The sequence below is a fragment of the Ranitomeya imitator genome, chromosome 4, assembly GCF_032444005.1.
Source record: "Ranitomeya imitator isolate aRanImi1 chromosome 4, aRanImi1.pri, whole genome shotgun sequence".
NCBI classification, from domain to species: domain Eukaryota; kingdom Metazoa; phylum Chordata; class Amphibia; order Anura; family Dendrobatidae; genus Ranitomeya; species Ranitomeya imitator.
In genome coordinates, this window is record NC_091285.1 from 637,467,320 (window position 1) to 637,485,944 (window position 18,625).

Sequence of the window (18,625 nt, forward strand, 5' to 3'; positions counted from 1 at the left end):
ACAGAGACAGGATATGGGTCGGAAAGTTCCAGGGAAGGCAAGTTTGTATCAAATTATTTAACAGGGTGATCAAAACAATTAAAGATCCCTTCCCACCACCCCCTCCCTCCCCGCCATGCACGCACGAATACGCACTCACGTACATATACATTCACTCACACTCACGGGGCCCGCACTACACTTAGGGCTGGTACAGCTACTCTGCATTACTGCAGTGCCTACAGACTAAGGGCATAGGGATTGTTGCAGACTATTGTATTGTGTGCGAGCAGATCATTGCGCCAGGTTGAACCTGCGGTGGCGAGCTGGACTCCCGAGATTTCACAGCATTTTGTGGTCGTATGAACTTTTGATGCTACAGTGTATACATAACTCCTTTTTGGGCCGACCTGGTCAGACTTTTACACGCACGTTAACATTTTTTTTAGTTTAGCGCCGCGCTCCAGAAAGCCCATTTCGCGGGTTTGACGCTCAAGCGTTGAAGTGCGGTATCCTTGTGAGAATACAAGGACACGGCACGGTGGCCGGAGACCGAACTCGCAGCGCATCACCCTTCCTATAGGATCGCGCAGCAACCGATGGGAGAAGACCTTGCTGGGTGAGAAAACGTAGACTACGGAGGGTTATTTCATTTTTTTTCTATTTTTTGTTATTTTGTTAATTTTTCGCGGTCGGTGAAGGCAGCCATGCAATGTAATGTAAATGGGTCGGCCCAGCAGAGCGATATTAAAATACTACATAGAATGGTGTTTTATAACAAACTCATAAGAATACGTAATAAACCATGCAACTCCATGTGTGTGTCTGTATACGGCCCACCCGTACGTACACGTGGAAAGCGATATACAATGCAATGGATGTGCAGAATGGGAAATTAGGCTTTTTCAGGGGGACACGACTATTATTTCGCTAGGCTTTGCTTACGTTCTACTGGATTCACGCCGAGCCGTTTTCTACGTCCGTATAGAGAAGGTGGGGGGGATTAATACCTGAGTTTCAAGAGCAATTTGGGTGTACAAGGGACAAACATACACGCGCACACACGTACACAGCATGAAAATGTATACAATATTAAAAAAAAAAAAAAGAAAGAAAAAAAAAATTAAGTACAATCATTGCAGGCACATAGAAATGTGTGTACAAAAACCATGGGCTGTCGTGGAGCAGTCATTGCTGTATGTGAAATGCAGCCGACATGTACACGGTGAGCGACATCGGGTACGGGACATGATGCACGTGTCTGCGGATGTACGCCCAGAACACTGACCACGTTTCGCTAATACGATGTCTCCTCTAATGGCCGCTGTGTAAATGTGACATCTTGCCTAATCGCGGCGCTCGGTAAAACGTTCCGGCACGTACGTAACTGCATCTCTGCCTGGTACCCGATAACTGGACTCAAAGTGCAATGGCGGAAAAGGTGATTAGATGAAATAGTATAAAACAAGGCTAAATGGGTTCCCAAGAGCTGCGAGGGCATTTGGATTATATACACCAGGTAATCTCTACTTGCCGTAGCGATTTGTTTGCGCACACAATTAGCAATGTTCTGCGGCCCCTCTTCGCCCTGACACAAACAAGCACACTTTGCACTGTACCCAAACGCCTGTCTCTTGCGCGCGAACCTCATTCAATGCAGAGCGCTCCAGTCCCCCCCACTTCTCACAGAAAGTGGGTTATAGAGGGATAACCTCTGCTACCCCTCCCCGCCCACCCCAGAGAGTCTCTGCTTTTCCAAATTGCTCTGCCATGAGAGGAGGAAGGGGGGGTTGGTATGAAATCAGAAGGTTTTTTACTGCACGATAATCCATACTGAGGTCATGTGTCTCCTCTCGCTTTCGCATCAACACTTCTGGAGACTCCACGTTTCAATGTACAAAGGCTGGGATAAAAATACATGAGGGGCATGAACGTCAACGTCTCTTGTAAGGGTGGTGTCCCTTTTGCCCCTCAGCAGTGACATTAAAAAAAAAATGTTTTCAAAAAGAAAAAAAAAAAAAAACCCTCGAAGGTGAAAATCATGGGACAGGGCTGAGTGGAGTAAAGTGGTGGAGGTGGCGACGGTGCGAAGATTGAAGTCTCAGGAGAACAAGTTCTGTTCAAATATTTCCATCAGGTCACTCTGAAAATTCATGTCTATAGAGGGGGCCATCTGCAGGAACAAAGGACAAGAAAATGAGAAGCTGTAAGCATGATCTACACCAAACGCACTGACACCGTGATGCTTGGAGCTTACCGCCTGTCGCCGTCTTCTCTCCTGTTCTCTCCTCCTTTCCATCTCTCTCTGATCCATGATCGGCTGAGAGCTTTGTGTAGGCGGAGGAGCAGCAGGAAGAGTATTTTGCACATGCTGCTGTTGTTGCTGCTGCTCTTGTCTCCTACGAGCCTCTTCGTGAACTTTACGTGCTTGCTCCTGAGCATCATCTTCTTCCCGAGACCTAGAGGGAACAAGTTATATTAGAGGGTCAAGGTACATATAAACCAGCTTCCCGAAATAAAAGATATGCTCTTAAGTAAAAGAACACTTAAAAAGGGTTGTCTGGATAGGTTGCAGCCTGAAAAAACAACAGTTGAGACATGTGTCTCAACTGTCAGAGGAGCAGCATCATGGACAAATGTACCTGGATCTGCTCCAGATTGCATCAGTCAATTTCCATGTCTAGCTGTAAAAGCTTCCAGAATTAGTAAGCAAAACTGAGTAAAGGTACCGTCACACAACGATATCGTTAACGATATCGTTGCTTTTTGTGACGTAGCAACGATATCGTTAACTAAATCGTTATGTGTGACAGCGACCAACGATCAGGCCCCTGCTGCGAGATCGTTGGTCGCTGGGGAAAGTCCAGAACTTTATTTTGTCGCTGGATCTCCCGCTGACAAAGCTGAATCGGCATGTGTGACGCAGATTCAGCGATGTCTTCACTGGTAACCAGGGTAAACATCGGGTTACTAAGCGCAGGGCCGCGCTTAGTAACCCGATGTTTATCCTGGTTACCAGCGTAAAAGTAAAAAAACAAACACTACATACTTACATTCCCGGTGTCTGGTCAGGTCCCTCGCCTTCAGCTTCCCGCACTGACTGAGCGCCAGCCGTAAAGCATAGCACAGCGGTGACGTCACCGCTGTACTTTACGGCCGGCGCTCAGTCAGTGCTGGAAGCTGAAGGAGAGGGACATGACCAGACACCGGGAATGTAAGTATGTAGTGTTTGTTTTTTTACTTTTACGCTGATAACCAGGGTAAACATCGGGTTACTAAGCGCTTAGTAACCCGATGTTTACCCTGGTTACCGGGGACCTCGGGATCGTTGGTCGCTGGAGAGCGGTCTGTGTGACAGCTCTCCAGCGACCAAACAGCGACGCTGCAGCGATCGACATCGTTGTCGGTATCGCTGCAGCGTCGCTTAGTGTGACGGTACCTTAACATGAAGCTGGAGAAAACCCAGTTGTACCAAGTCAGCAGAGGAGATTGTTTCTTTTCTTCCTGTCAACAGCCTTGCTCTGCAGCTGAGTGAGCAGATCAGGTGTGTTTGATTACAATCATGCTCCTCTGACAACTGAGACACATCTAAAGTGATTTATCGGCCGTAATTTCTTGGCAACAAAAACAAACAAAAAGGGGATAATAAAGCTTGGATAACCTTTTTACAATAAATGTCTTCACTGTTAGCCATAGATCCACCCCACCCTACATCAGCCCTCTTACACAGCTTTTTTTTTTTTTAGAAAACCCTTCCATCCCCTGACGAAGGAAGAATCCCGAAACGCGCGTTGGGGTGGATGCCATCCAGGTGCAAACGTGCTTACACTATTTTGTGAGTTACCCCCTACCCTTGTATTACTATTTTATAATTTTTCCTTATGATTTCCTGCACGTTTTATCACACCTTTATGCAGTGCTGCTATTCTGATGTTCCAAATACTACATGATACACATATTTTCCATGGTATGGTAACATTATTAGGTTCTGTAGAAGGACGTAAATCTGGGGATTTATTATGATGGAATATAGGCTGAACTGGATGGACAAATGTCTTTTTTCAGCCTTACTAACTATGTTACTATAACTATTATTAATTACACAATTTTACGACCTGTATTTTTATTTTTCTTGTATTACGACTACTATTTTTATCTTTTGATGATATACGCTATTTTTTATTGTTGTTATAAAAAGATTTGTTGTTATACTGCACTTAGCACTTTTTTCAATTTACTTAGGTTTATGTAATTTTGATATTTTTCTGATAGTATGCACTTTGTGTCACTGATTTTTGTGAGGGTATATATTTCTTTGTTCACATTTTACGTTAGGTGTGTTTGATTACAATCATGCTCCTCGACAACTGAGACACGTCTAAAGTCATTTATCAGCAGTAAAATTTATGGCAACAAAAACAAACAAAAAGGGGATAATAAAACAAGGATAACCCATTTATAAGAATGTCTTCACTGTTAATCATAGCTCCACCCCACCCTACATCAGCCCTCATACAGATTTTTTTAGAGAACCCTTCCAGCTGCAAGTTGTTGTAATAAAAAAACAAAAAAACAAAAAAGAATCAAGCAAGTTTTTCAGGAGAGAAACACATTGGTGTCTTATGTCCTAAAGCATCACCTGACCGCGACGTCATCGAAGGTCCTTCACTCCCTGCATTCTTAGGAACGGAGGCAGACGCTTGCAGCGCTGAGAGCCAGGGTCCATTGGAGGGGCGAGTATATTCATATTTTTTATTCTTTATTTTTTACATGAATATGGATCCCAGGGCCTGAAGGAGAGTCTCCTCTCCTTCAGACCCTGGGAACCATCCAGGATCGCTTCGTGCCCCCCTACCCGGCGTATAAGACGACCCCTGACTTTTGGGACAATTTTTAGGGGTTAAAAAGTCATCTTATACGCAGGAAAATACGGTAATCAGAATTCTGAATATGAAACTCCTACGTTTTATGCTAACTATCCTAATTCTAGCACTAGTCTACCCTGATTGGCCATGGCTGCAGTCTGTGGCTCCTTCGGAGCAAATAAAGACAGAGCAAAGGCATTAAGAGGTCCAACTTCCCGTTTCGTAACTCATTATTGCCCCAGCCCCCTGATGAAGCCTGTCAAGGCGAAACTTGTTGGGAAGGCTAGGACTTATTTTTTAGCTGCTTCAGTGACTTGTGTATAGTAATAATGATACTTACCTATGATCCATTGCTGGGCTTTTTTTTTACCAGTCTCACATTGTAGGGCATATTTTCATTTTTTTAGCGCTGATGTTCTGATAGCAGTAGAAGTCTTACCTCATCCTCTCCTGCTCTCGTCGCATCCTCTCGGCTTGCTCAGCCTGGAGTTTTAGAGCCTTCTCCCGCTCTTCCTTCTCCCGTGCTACTCGCCTAAATTGCTCAAAGCTATCGCTGGATGACTTCCCAGCTGCTGTGGGGGTGACTGGGGTCTTGTGCACTAGACTCGCCCATGATCCCATTTTTTTAATTTTCATATCCTGGAGAAAAATTTGACATGTCACAAAAGAAACATGAATTGAACGTTAATGTATGCACAGCACAAACACGCATAGGCGCTGTGCACACTGCATTAATTTGTCAGGATCTACACTGCAGAGAAAATAAGCAGCATGGTGAAGTATGAAGAAAGAATGGGATAATTAACGGGTGGTGGCGCTTGACTATCCTCCACCCTCCCTGTGACTTTCCCAGGTCCATTAAATATGGTGGTGTTGGACTCAGGCTTGGCTTTGTGAAGGGTAATCCAATAATCTTTTGAAAAATCTGTATTCATATTACCTTTTTAGGGGCCACTGGCGTCTTGGGCTCCTGCTTTTGCTTCTCTTTCTCAAGTATTCCTTGAGGAGGGATGCTCTGCTCTGAGGATCGCACAGGGCGGCTACCATCAATCGGTTTCATCTCTGGCCCTGAATAGGAGATAAGTCACGTATTACGGCTGATACAAACAAGAGACCTGAAGAGCCAGCATCACAATCATACCCTCTCTCATGTCCCCAAGACTAGGAAGAGATGTAGAGGATTGCAAAAGGTTTAAGTGGACGCAAAGGGATAATTTAAGAGATGGGGAAAAAGTAAAGGGGTAATGCTGCGTCCATGTTTTTCACACAATTTGGTCATCTTGAGTGGAGAGATTGGTCCTGCACACCAAGCCACCATCCAACGCCTGGCAGATCTCTTGTATGGCTCTTAGTCTCATTGACAGGACATCAGTGCCGGGTGTTGGAATGATCCTCAGCGTGCAGGGTGTTATCCCAGCATCTGGGCGTGCTCGTATATTATGTTCCTGTCCCCACGGCTGCATGATTTGCGGATTTTAGACAGCTTCAACACATGTGGGGGGGGATTGCTTGTTTGTTAAGGAATCAATGAATGTGTTGAGGCTGTTCAACAGCTGCAAATTATGCAGCCGTGGGGACTCGAACATAATATACGAGCACGCTCAGATAACACCCGGGCATGCTTGGATAAGGCGTTTCCCGAGCACGTTTGCTCATCACTAGAAGGAGCCATTCTACCTAGCAAAGAATAGTCTCTGATCTCTCAGTGATGAGAATCTCTAAACATACAGTAAAGGCTGGAGAAGGATCAGCCATCACTGGGCAAAATCTAAATACTTTGTATGTGTGACATAAGTGACATCTGCACTCACGGGGTTGGTCATGGCTGGAACCTTTAAGCGACTCTGGAAGTTTGTGGGGTTCACTCCTCATGCCAGGAGAGAAGCCTTCAGGCCTCAGGGAGGGTGAATGGCGCTTTTGTTCTTTTACCACGAGTGGCTGAGGCTGCAACACTGATGATCCTCTCATTTCCTGGAGGAGTAAACAAGTGGATTAGAAGAAGTAAAAAGAAAACCTGCTGAAAAAAAGACACAAAGCAAAGATGCAATCGGGTTTACCTGCTTCTTAGGCTGCATGGCCTGCGGTGACGGTGGATGTGGCATGCCTGCAAATGGAGCCACCTGTGGTGAATGGAGGAGAAGCGGTGATGGAGCCTCTCTCATGTGACCTGGACAGAACAAATCGGGTAAATAACACGTAGCACAGGAAGGGCCCGCTTCATGAGTGGTCATCCCTTTGGCAAATACCTGGCATGCCCCTGATCTTCTCACCTCCGGGGTACGGCTCTGATTTCTGCTGCCGAGGTGACGGGTGATGGTGTTGGATCACTTGTTGCTGCTTGGCCTGCTGCTGGTGTTGCGCCAGCTGTTGGTGCGGCGGAACCAAGGGGCTTTGCAGAGCTGGGTGTTGTGAGGAGGGTGGTGCCGGCCCTGGCGGCTGCTGTTGGGACTTTGCAGGAGGACTCTGTAACTGATGCACATGGGGAGGAGGAGGCGTAGGTTGGGGGGCAGTGCTTATAGAGGAAGAGGAAGGAGAAGGGTAAGGCAGGTTCGGCAGGTGACGCACTGACTGGGGAGGGACGGTCAGTGGGGCTTGATTTTGCACTTTGACAGAAGGGAGAAGCGGCTGCAGGGGAGACTGAGCGGGAGTATGCTGCGATTTCTGTAGTTGCTGCAGGTAAAGCGCCATCTGTGCAGGGCCTAGATGCATAGGGGAAGGATGGAGATCGCTGTTGGGAGACGGTGGACCGTCATCTTCTAAAAGTACATGAGGGGGCTGTGGATGGTGGTGGTGGGAATGAGAGACTGGTTGGTGATGCGTCTGTGGTGGAGTGGGTGAAGCTGATGGTGGTCGGATAGGTTTTGGGGGTAGAGCAGCTGCACGGTTTGAAGGGCGAGAGGGTTGCTGGGGCATGGCGTTGTGTAGAGCTGTAAATAAAAAAATAAATATGATCAGTCACAGAACATGTTCTTACACTTGGTGCAGTCAGTGTATGAGCAAGACAGAAATGCAGTTTACCTGGCGGACTAACAAGAGCATGTTGGTTGAGATGAGGCGGCGAAATGCGTTCCGGCTGACCACCTGTTAGATGTGCTGGAAGATCAGGTGCCGGGATGTGCAGACCTGCCTGCCCGTAGTGAGCAGAGACGGCTTCAAAAACACTAGCAGGATGGAGAGGAAGATGAAGGGATGGATGGGACGCGTCCAGGCTGGGAGGAGGGACGTAGGAGGGCGGAGGGATAGGGGAGGGTGGCTTCAAGGCGTTGGAAGGGGGTGCAAGAGACGGCTGAGGAGGGTGGGACTGATGATGATTCTGTAGGAAAAAAAAAAAACAAACGAAAAATTAACAAAGAGCTGGAGCCAAATGTGCACAGAAAATTCACATTGTGTCCCTCTTTGCAATTCCTGAGTTTAGTGAGCAGTCTAGCGAGCTGCGGCCACACAAAATATGACCGCCATCGCTCCCCTCCCCCGTGGTGGAGCACGTGTTTACAAGGAAGAGAAGGATGCTGCTAGAGTCATGGCCGGATGTTACAGCACCATCATCTGACGAAGAAGAATATAGAAATCTTGTGACACCACCATTGGGATGGAAACAAAGCACGACTGGAAAAGGGATGAAACTTGTCATATTCACATTGCCATTCAGAAGACTATCAGCCATTCTTCTTCCAGAGGAACCCCTATGGTCCCCCGTTATATGGACCCCGTGTCACTGGGGTCTGACAGTTGCCGTTCAGATCAGTCTTCTGATGGATCCAACACAAAATGGTGCTATGATATATGAACGCCACATGCAGGTGGGAAAACAGCCTTCATCTATCTGTCCATTACTGCAGGAAAGTTGCCCATCTTTAGAGCATTTTTTCTTACATTATTTTTGCTATTAAATTTAATTATAAATGTTGAACAGTTTGGTTTTTTTACAGGCTCCTTGTTACTACGGGGAGATAAAAAATTCTAAAGACTCAGCATTCATAAACAATAATGTTAACAAAAACAGCGCTGTTTGTATCCCTCCGAGTACCTGTAACTCCGAGTGACCCAGGAGCTGCTCCTCACTGCTCCCCCTCCATTATGGCACGTTATGTTACAGATCAGGAGATGTGGTCTGCTCACTGCTTCTAGTAGCAGCAGCTCCCTGATGATGTCTCCTTGTCTGCAGAGCTACTAGCACTGAAGCTCCAGTGTCACAAGGAGTTACAGGTACTCAGAGGGTTACACACAGCACTGTTCAGCTTATATTTATCGTTTATGAATGCTGGGCCATTAGAATAATTTTTTAGCTCCCCTCACTACCCCTTTAAATCTCAATGAGCACACTGACTAATCCTCCGTTAATTCATTTTTGCAGCAAACACTCGAAAGTGCATCAAAGAGGCGGTATAAGGCAAACGGTGCAACATTTTTAATGACACCCAACTGCAAAAATTATTTGCAGAGCAAATTCAAGCATTTAAAAAATGTCTGTCACCCCTTAATAGCATTGTAAATCACCTGAATGGTGACATAGGGGATTTAGCCCCTATAAAAATCATCCTAGCTCTGTACCCGTTAATGGCAAGTGCTTGAAAAAGTTAGTTTGTATGCAAATTAGGGAACTTCAGTGCACCCTTGGTGTGGCCAAGAGCGGAGTGCACCCTCGGTGTGGCCAAGAGCTCTGTGCACCATCGGTGTGGCCAAGTGCTCAGTGCACCCTCGGCGCGGCCAAGAGCTCAGGGCACCCTCGGTGCGGCCAAGACACTTAAAGGGACACTGTCACCTGAATTTGGAGGGAACAATCTTCAGCCATGGAGGCGGGGTTTTTGATTCACCCTTTCCTTACCCGCTGGCTGCATGCTGGCTGCAATATTGGATTGAAGTTCATTCTCTGTCCTCCATAGTACACGCCTGCGCAAGGCAAGATTGCCTTGTGCAGGCATGTACTACGGAGGACAGAGAATGAACTTCAATCCAATATTGCAGCCAGCATGCAGCCAGCGGGTAAGGAAAGGGTGAATCAAAAACCCCGCCTCCATGGCTGAAGATTGTTCCCTCCAAATTCAGGTGACAGTGTCCCTTTAAGTCATCTTTCTTTTTAAAGTTTTTGTTTTTATTTCCAGATATTTTTTTTTTTTAGACAGATTCATGAAATGCGATTGAGAAAATCATGGACCGAGTCCGCTACTTAAGAACTTGGCGCAAAAAACATCAGCAAATATTATGAGACAAAAAAAGAAAAACAAAAAAAAGTGACTTCAATAAATCACAAGTGATGAATTGGGCCTTGAGTCTTAAGATTAGGTAGCCACAACCTCACTGTGTCATGGATGTGGCCAAGATGTGTCGGGGGAGCAGTCTGGTTGGTCTACTGCTCTCTATAGTGAGGATTACCTTTCTGGACTCTCTCCCTGAGTGACTCTTTTTCTTCTGTTTTGGGGCCATTTCTGTAAATATAGAAGAAATTGTAATAAGGTTGTTTACTGTGACAGCTTTTCCTGTACCCATACAGTTTATATGTCATCTAACCTGGGTCAGATTCTTCGCTGTCAGAAGTGCTGGACTCGCTGGAGCTTTCCGATTCTGAAGATGAGAACCCTTTCCCTTTACCGGAGCCAGAAATCGGAGCCTCAATTTTATCTAGGAAATAGAACAGCAGCTTCAGGAAAAAGCAGTGAGTAGGCCAGAAGACATCAGTCATCCCACATGTATTCCCCAATATATGACACCAATATTGGACCCATAAGTGGAACATGGCCAACCCCACCAGGAGCTTGCACAACCCCACCAGGAGCTTGCACAACCCCACCAGGAGCTTGCACAACCCCACCAGGAGCTTGCACAACCCCACCAGGAGCTTGCACAACCCCACCAGGAGCTTGCACAACCCCACCAGGAGCTTGCACAACCCCACCAGGAGCTTGCACAACTCCACCAGGAGCTTGCACAACTCCACCAGGAGCTTGCACAACTCCACCAGGAGCTTGCACAACTCCACCAGGAGCTTGCACAACTCCACCAGGAGCTTGCACAACTCCACCAGGAGCTTGCACAACTCCACCAGGAGCTTGCACAACTCCACCAGGAGCTTGCACAACTCCACCAGGAGCTTGCACAACCCCACCAGGAGCTTGCACAACCCCACCAGGAGCTTGCACAACCCCACCAGGAGCTTGCACAACCCCACCAGGAGCTTGCACAACTTCACCAGGAGCTTGCACAACCCCACCAGGAGCTTGCACAACTCCACCAGGAGCTTGCACAACTCCACCAGGAGCTTGCACAACTCCACCAGGAGCTTGCACAACTCCACCAGGAGCATGCTGCCGTTACAGATGACCTCACCTTGAGGCTTCCGCTTCTTTCTCAGGCAAGAGGTGACGTATCTCTCCAGTTCTCGCAGAGTGGACGGTTTCAGAGTCTCAAAGTCTATTTCAATCTCATCTGGGTTTGAGTTTTTAAGGGATGGTTCCCGGGACTGGATAATGTAAACTACACGGCCCAGCTTCTCCCCTGGAAGTTTATTAATGTCCAGGCTCAGCTGACGTTTTTCCTCGTAAGACATGGGCCGGCATCTCTGCGTTTCCTCTTCTGAAGACTCACAGGGAGCGGGTGGTGGTGCGGGTCGGGGAGGGCGGGCCACTGGTAGGGGCGCTTCTTTCTTTACACTATCATGACAAAAGGAAGAGGCAAAAACATGAAATTACCATCACCGGAACAAGGCAAGGAAAGGGATTCTGAAAGGAAATACGTATATGCAGGTGGAGGGGGGAAGAAAAATTATTATTCATTTCTCATAAATATATATATAAAAATATAAATCATTGTATTTATTTTTAGATTTAATATGTAAAGACATATAATTATAACCCCACCCTCCACCCCTCTGGGAGAAAAAAAAAAAACAAAAAAAAAAAAAAACACCCTTTGCCCCCCTGATCATGAAAGATAAGTTTATTTAAAGGGATATTCCCAGCACTAACGGAAACACAAGTTTTAGAGATTGGAAATTATTTGGATCTTTCTCACTTTTGCTTGCGAAACTTGCATCCAATATTAATAGTGGACTCCAGGATAATAAAGTGGAGAACACTTTACATTTTGCAGTGGATTTCAGACAATGCCACATTAAAGGTCATAGTCACAGTTTTAAATGGAAACCAGTTGATCGTTGTTTAACCCTTGGCCGGGCTTCTCTAGGGTTAGTATCGTACCTTGGTGTTCCCACTGGCGCTTGAGCACTTTTCTTGGGTTTCTTAGCTGGAGGTTCTCGAGCTCTGTTCTTACGAGGCTCCTCAACCTCTTCCTTTCTTTTGTGCTTCTCCTTGCGCTTCTCGCGTTCCTTTTTCTTTGGTTTGTTTGGCTGCGGCTGAGAGAGGGCCGCTAATTGCTCGTGTACAGCTTTCAACTACAAGAAGAAATCAGGAGGCGTTAAATCCCTTATTGCTGCCTACTTCCCAGCAGGAAAGTGTCAGGACGGAGCAAAATGACCTTTCTGTGCTCACCTGCTCCTGAAGCTCCGCTAACCTCTGCGCTCTCTCCTCTTCACTATCGGAGCTACTTTCACTATCGGAAGAGCTGTCGCTACTACTATCGCTAGAGATGTGAGAGGGAACTTTGATGGAGGGAGCAGGAGGACCAGGGCTTGGTGACGGTGCTGGCGCAGGGGTTTCTTCAGGCTCATCCGGCATCTTGGCAAATTTCATTTCAAACACATCCTTAAAAAGAAAAAAAAGATTCTTTATTATGGAAAGCAAATATAACAGTGTAACACCTACTGGCCCCAGCTCTTGCAAGCAATGGATTTTCACAATGCATGCTCCACTTAGGCAAGTTCCCCATTTCCATACTCCTAGGGACCCCATACACAGATGCTACTGACACACATTCCTGTCCAAATTGCCCCCCAGTCGCTGATCATCACCCCAAAGTTTACCTGCAGTTTTCGGGCCATGGCTACCACCTCATGGTCTGGTGGGTTATACTTGTAACAGTTAGAAAACATAAGTCGCACATCAGCGGCAAACTCCTGGGCATCTCGGTACTCCGTATTCTCCAACTTGCCCTGTGGCAACCAAAAGACATTAGCTGGTCACAAACAGTGCCAAAAAAAGGCAGAGCGGGGACATATCTGACCCGTACATTACAGGTAACACGTGCTTAGTGTTATGCAGACACTAGCCTTATAGATTGGCAGTCATTTCTCAGGTGTAGCCATAGCTGTATTCCATGGCTAGTGCCATGTGGGGCTATTGGAATCTTGTCAATATTCCATCATTTGACAGCGAGGATTAACCCCTCAACGATCAGGGGTATTTCAGTTTTTGCAGTTTCATTCTTTGCTCCCATTATTCCCAGAACCGTAACATTTTATTTTTTGACTTTTTCAGTCGTCTCCATTTGAGACTAGAAGCTGCGATCTTCTGATCGATAGTGTTGCACGTAGCAGGGCTGCAGCGAAGCTATGCCTAACAAAAACGCTCATCTGCTTTCTCATAGCAATTCGGCAATGACAACCACAAGGGTCTCCTGCAGACCCCAGGTTGTCATGCCAACCTATTAGCGCCCCATGATCATGTGACAGGTGTGCCGATGGGCGGAGCCAAGTTGCGCATCCGCTTTCTGAGAGTTAAATGCCGCTGTCAGATTGACTGTGGTATTTAACTAGTTAACAGCCACAGGTGTATCACGATTAGGGGGACATGACAGCTGAGTGGGAGACAATATATGACGGCATTTTCCCATACCTTGATGGTAGTCAGGTCCATCGGATGCTTGATGATTTCGCAGTAGTCGTGTAGCCCGAGAGCGTCCACATCCACTGGTTTATAGAATGGCCAGGCATAGGCAGTGTGTTTCTTTGCAAACATTTCCCGGACGATTCCGGTACAATGGCGCAGTTGCTCAGAGATTTTGGTGCTGCTATTTGCTGGGATAGATGCTGGACCTGCAGCAGTTTGTAAGACAGGAGGCGCGGGAAGCTGGGAGTCAGGCACCTCAGTCTTCTTTGTAGGCCGAGCCTGGCGACCGCTCTCCCGCCGCGGCGCAGGCTTGGGTGGCTTAGGGTCACTAGGAAGCGGAGAAGATTCATGGAGCGGATCATGGGCGGTTGGAGTCGTGGTGTCAGCTTTCCTTTTAACCCCTTTCTATAGTGGAAAATACACAAGTCAGTAGCGGAATGAATCACGTAACTAATCTATTACGTAAAGAAGCTCTAGCAGGATTTACAATTTTATTTTGGTCCTGCGTTGTATCAATGGCAGACTATAGTAACACATCTTCATAATTAGCCTCTTTGAACTCACCGTTCTTCTCACCTTTACGGGCTGGGTTGCAGTTGGGATGATGGGTGTTTGAGTCTGTACAGGCGGTGGAGCAGCGGGTATTGTCGTGGGCACCACCATGTCCTGAGTGACGGTAGGTGAAAACGTGAGGGGCGCTTGCGTGATGGTAGGGGTGTGGGCAGGTGGGGTACGGGTCTGCGGAGGGGTAGGTGCCTGGGTCACAGGAGTAGTAGGGGTTGCAGGCTTAGACACAGCTGAGGAAAGAACAAGTGGTTAAGGAGGTGAAAACATGATTGAAACAGAAACTTTGTTTTCTGACTTCTGCTACTTAATCAGATACAGTGGAGAAAAGCCTATTCTGTACAAGTCAGCGTGACAGAAACCTAGAATGTGTGACTCCTTCCCACCCTCGGATGTCACCGTACATCCTGGAGAGCGAGCGGGTGTGTGGAGAATGCTCGGGAGCACGTGTCACGCTGATCGTCATCACAAATCAATGTTTCCACTATGCACTACGATACCAACGTATTGAGCTATATAGTTCAAGCAATCAAGTGAGGGCAGGTTTAGTCCCCATAGGGGGACCAAAGAAACTAAAACGGGAGGCAAAACATTGTGCAGATTTTGCTGGTAACCGAAGGTGGAGGTCTTTATATCCCAGTATTTTTGCATTTATCCTAACGTGTCAATATCAGGCAGATAAATACTACAATTCGGGTTAACTTACGTGTGACGGGGGCTTTAGTGATGGGCTTGTCTCCTTGGCTTATTGAAGGGAGCCGGGTTCTCATTGGGGTGATCGATACATCTAGAATACACAGAAAACACTTAACCCCAAGTGTCATGTATTGTACTAACACTCACAAGTGACCAGGTCTATTCTTACAGAGCAAAGTCTTCAAATTAATAACCCAACGCTACATCCCCCCACATCCACAAGAAGACCCCCTGGTTTCCCAGTCACCTGGTTCCCTCTTGCCACGACCACGTGCTTTGCTCTGAACAATTGGCAATTCGGTCTCTTCTTGCGGCATCTCAGAAATCTTCTGTAAGAAGAGTTTTTCCAAGGCTTCAGCCATCAAAACTATATCGTCCCCAGGCTAAAGGGAAAAAAATAAAAATTTATTAAGACGTGAGCTTTGAATAATCAGAAAACCGAGACTTCGGCATAATCCAAAAACAACAAATAATCTTCTATAAATGGGTTCACGACATTAAAATCTTTAATCTGGTCATAAATCCTCAAAGAAGACCCATCACCAATGTCTGGCTGCACTTATAAGTTAAAGGACAACTGTGCTTTCAAGTAACTATTCAGAATAAGCCGTGCTGTGTGTACATGAGGAATAACACCATTTCTGCCATTATGTGACATATCCTGCATTCTCACCAGTTTTCCCCTCTGCATGCTGTATCTGTAGTTTGCAATCCACTGAGAGCTGACGGGGGAGGAGATGAGCTGCAGTGATGTCTCCCATAGAGCACAGCTGCTCTTCATTCACTTTATAGCTCACAGACAGATGCGCGCGGAGGAGTACCGAGAGGTTCTGCCTCTGTAGTGCAGTCTAAACGGGGGGGAGGTGTGAAGAGGAGCCGAGCCCTCCAGGAGTGTCCATCGTGGAGTATGTCATGCGCTTCTGTGACAAGATGCAGACCTTGACGCAGTTGGTGCATGACAACATGGGGATGGAGAGCTGCAGCAACAAGCAGGGCATTAAATAGCAGAGCTGAGCTGTCTTGATCTTAATTTGATGTTAAACACTTGATAAAGGAGCTCTGCACCGTCATTGTCATTCTGTTCCCTACCCTCCTCCCCTGTCCTTAGCGGATAATGGGCTGAAGTCAGTCTCCTCTGAGCGAAACTGACTTGAGGTTTCAGTGACCGCCCCCCCCCCCCCCCCAATCGCGTTCCTGCGCAGGTGCAACTTCTCTCTGCCATACTGTGGTGCGCATGCGATGGCTTTACCTTCAGGTCATTGGCGCTCTTTTTCCTTTCCCTGTACATTACTTTACTCTGTCCTTGGCAGGGCAGAGAGAAGGGCGCCAGTACAGGAGTGCAATGGAGGACAAGGTGGGACGTAGGACGCATCATCCATATAAAGAAGTGAGAGAGGATGGCGGTCGCAGGAAGAGAGGAGGGTATGTGGGTAAAATAAAAGGTCTTTTTTTGCCTAGCGAATTTGGGACAGAGTACTGTAACGGAGGGTTGAAAATTGCTGGCCCCACTGGGGACAGGTTGCCTGTAATTTTCATTCCACTAATTAACAGCACACGCGAAAATAAGAAGCTTTGTAATAGAGGTTATCAAAGAAATCTGCTCCTTTCGCCTCCTGGACTGATCATTCATTCTCAAAATCAGTTTACAGGTACAATGTGTATTCAGTGAAGACAGATAAGCGTCTATGTAGATGGGCAGGGGAGGATGAAGGAGGAGCGCTGCCTCCATAGACTCATCAGTTGCAGCTCTCATCTCCTATCTCAGTAATGTATCTGTCTTCACAGAATACGGATTTTATCTGTGAACTGAAGGTACAGTCACACTGAACGATATCGCTAGCGATCCGTGACGTTGCAGCGTCCTGGCTAGCGATATCGTTCAGTTTGACACGCAGCAGCGATCAGGCCCCTGCTGTGATGTCGTTGGTCGCTGCAGAAAGTCCAGAACTTTATTTCGTCGCTGGACTCCCTGCAGACATCGCCGATTCAGCGATGTCTTCACTGGTAACCAGGGTAAACATCGGATTACTAAGCGCAGGGCCGCGCTTAGTAACCCGATATTTACCCTGGTTACCAGCGTAAAAGTTAAAAAAAACAAACACTACATACTTACCTTCCGCTGTCTGTCCCCGGCGCTGTGCTTCTCTGCACTGGCTGTGAGCGCCGGCCAGCCGGAAAGCACAGCGGTGACGTCACCGCTGCGCTTTCCGGCCGCTGTGCTCACAGTCAGTGCAGGAAAGCACAGCGCCGGGGACAGACAGCGGAAGGTAAGTATGTAGTGTTTTTTTTTTTACTTTTACGCTGGTAAACAGGGTAAACATCGGGTTACTAAGCGCGGCCCTGCGCTTAGTAAACCGATGTTTACCCTGGTTACCGGCATCGTTGGTCGCTGGAGAGCTGTCTGTGTGACAGCTCTTCAGCGACCAAACAGCGACGCTGCAGCGATCGACATCGTTGTCGGTATCGCTGCAGCGTCGCTGAGTGTGAAGGTACCTTGAGACTACAGAGAATGAAAGATCAGTCCAAGAGGAGAAAGAAGCAGATTTCTCCGATGAGATCTATTACAAAGTTTCTTATTTTCACATGTACTATTGAATTGATTGAATAAAAACTAAAATGACCATTATTGTTTAACCCCTTCGTGCCCCAAGCCAGTTTTCACCTCCCTGACCAGGCCAATTTTACAATTTTGAACAGTGTCACTTTATGTAGTAATAACTCTGGAACACCAACATATCTAAATTTTTCAAGATATGCTGTACTATATGTTAGTGGTAGATTATGAGTACATATAATTTGCATTTATTTATGAAAATATTGAACTTTTTTTATTTTTTTAAACTTTATTTTCAAACTTTGAATGTTTATGCCCTTAAGCCAGAGTTATACCGCACAATACAGTGAATAACTATCATTTCCCATAGGTCTACATCTGCATCATTTTTAAAACTTTTTGTTGTTGTTGGAAAGCTAGAAGGTTTAAAAGTTTGTAAGCAATTTGTAATTTGTTCCCACAAAAGTTTGATGTGACTTTGAGGGGCCCATGTGACAAACTACCCAAAAGTGAGATCATTCTAAAAACTGCAACATTCAAAGTGTTCAAAACCACATTCAATGGGTTTATTAACCACTTAGAAGCTTCACAAAAATTAAAGCAATGTAGAATGAAAAAGTTACGGTAACTTTTACTTTTTCCCCACAAAAATGTTGCTTTAGCCCCAAATCTTGCATTTTCACAAGGGTAACAGGTCAAAACAGACAATACAACTTGTTGTGCAATTTCTCCTGAGTATGCAGATACCCCATATGTGGAGGAAAACTACTGTTTGGGTGCATGGCACAGCTCAGAAGGGAAGGAGCACAGTTTTAGTTTTGGAGCACAAAATTAGCTGAGATAGACGCCATGTCGCATTTGTAGAGCCCCTGATGTGCCTAAACAGTGGAAACCCCCACAAGTTGTTCCCATTTTGGAAACTAGCTCCCCCCCCCCCCCTCAAGGATCTTATCTAGAGGTGTGGTGAGCATCTTGAACCCAGGTGATTCATGGAATTTTATAACGCTGAGCAATGAAAATGAAAAAAATACACATTTTTTCCAGAATAAAAGGTTGTTTTAGCCCCAAATTTTTCTTTTTCACAAGAGCAACAGGAAAAAATGGACTGAATTTTGTTGTGCAATTTCTCATGAGTACACCAATACCCCATAAGTGGTGGAAAACTGTTTGGGCGCACGGCAGGGCTCGGAAGCAAAGGAACGCCAATTGAATTCCGGAGCACAATTTTGCTGGAATAGATTGCGGAC

The 18,625-nt window shown here is 46.4% G+C and overlaps 1 protein-coding gene across 5 annotated transcripts in view; it reads right to left on the reverse strand.

Annotated features, from left to right (window-relative positions):
- Window positions 1-666: 666 nt before the first annotated feature.
- The window catches only part of BRD4 (bromodomain containing 4), a 71,574-nt gene continuing 53,615 nt past the window's right edge, over window positions 667-18,625 (reverse strand). For 2 of the 5 annotated variants that reach the window (XM_069766831.1, XM_069766836.1), the window contains 18 exons: window positions 15,072-15,207; window positions 14,835-14,915; window positions 14,129-14,361; window positions 13,571-13,969; window positions 12,760-12,888; window positions 12,329-12,541; window positions 12,038-12,231; window positions 11,169-11,491; window positions 10,353-10,463; window positions 10,218-10,270; window positions 7,863-8,157; window positions 7,091-7,771; window positions 6,902-7,011; window positions 6,656-6,815; window positions 5,785-5,912; window positions 5,284-5,483; window positions 2,237-2,438; window positions 667-2,152 (listed from right to left, as the gene is read on the reverse strand). In XM_069766831.1, the coding sequence (XP_069622932.1) occupies window positions 2,081-2,152; window positions 2,237-2,438; window positions 5,284-5,483; window positions 5,785-5,912; window positions 6,656-6,815; window positions 6,902-7,011; window positions 7,091-7,771; window positions 7,863-8,157; window positions 10,218-10,270; window positions 10,353-10,463; window positions 11,169-11,491; window positions 12,038-12,231; window positions 12,329-12,541; window positions 12,760-12,888; window positions 13,571-13,969; window positions 14,129-14,361; window positions 14,835-14,915; window positions 15,072-15,207 (3,720 nt within the window). In that variant the 3' untranslated portion in view covers window positions 667-2,080. The remainder of the gene's footprint in view (window positions 2,153-2,236; window positions 2,439-5,283; window positions 5,484-5,784; window positions 5,913-6,655; window positions 6,816-6,901; window positions 7,012-7,090; window positions 7,772-7,862; window positions 8,158-10,217; window positions 10,271-10,352; window positions 10,464-11,168; window positions 11,492-12,037; window positions 12,232-12,328; window positions 12,542-12,759; window positions 12,889-13,570; window positions 13,970-14,128; window positions 14,362-14,834; window positions 14,916-15,071; window positions 15,208-18,625) is intronic. The other 3 variants (XM_069766832.1, XM_069766834.1, XM_069766835.1) reach the window with 3 other exon arrangements.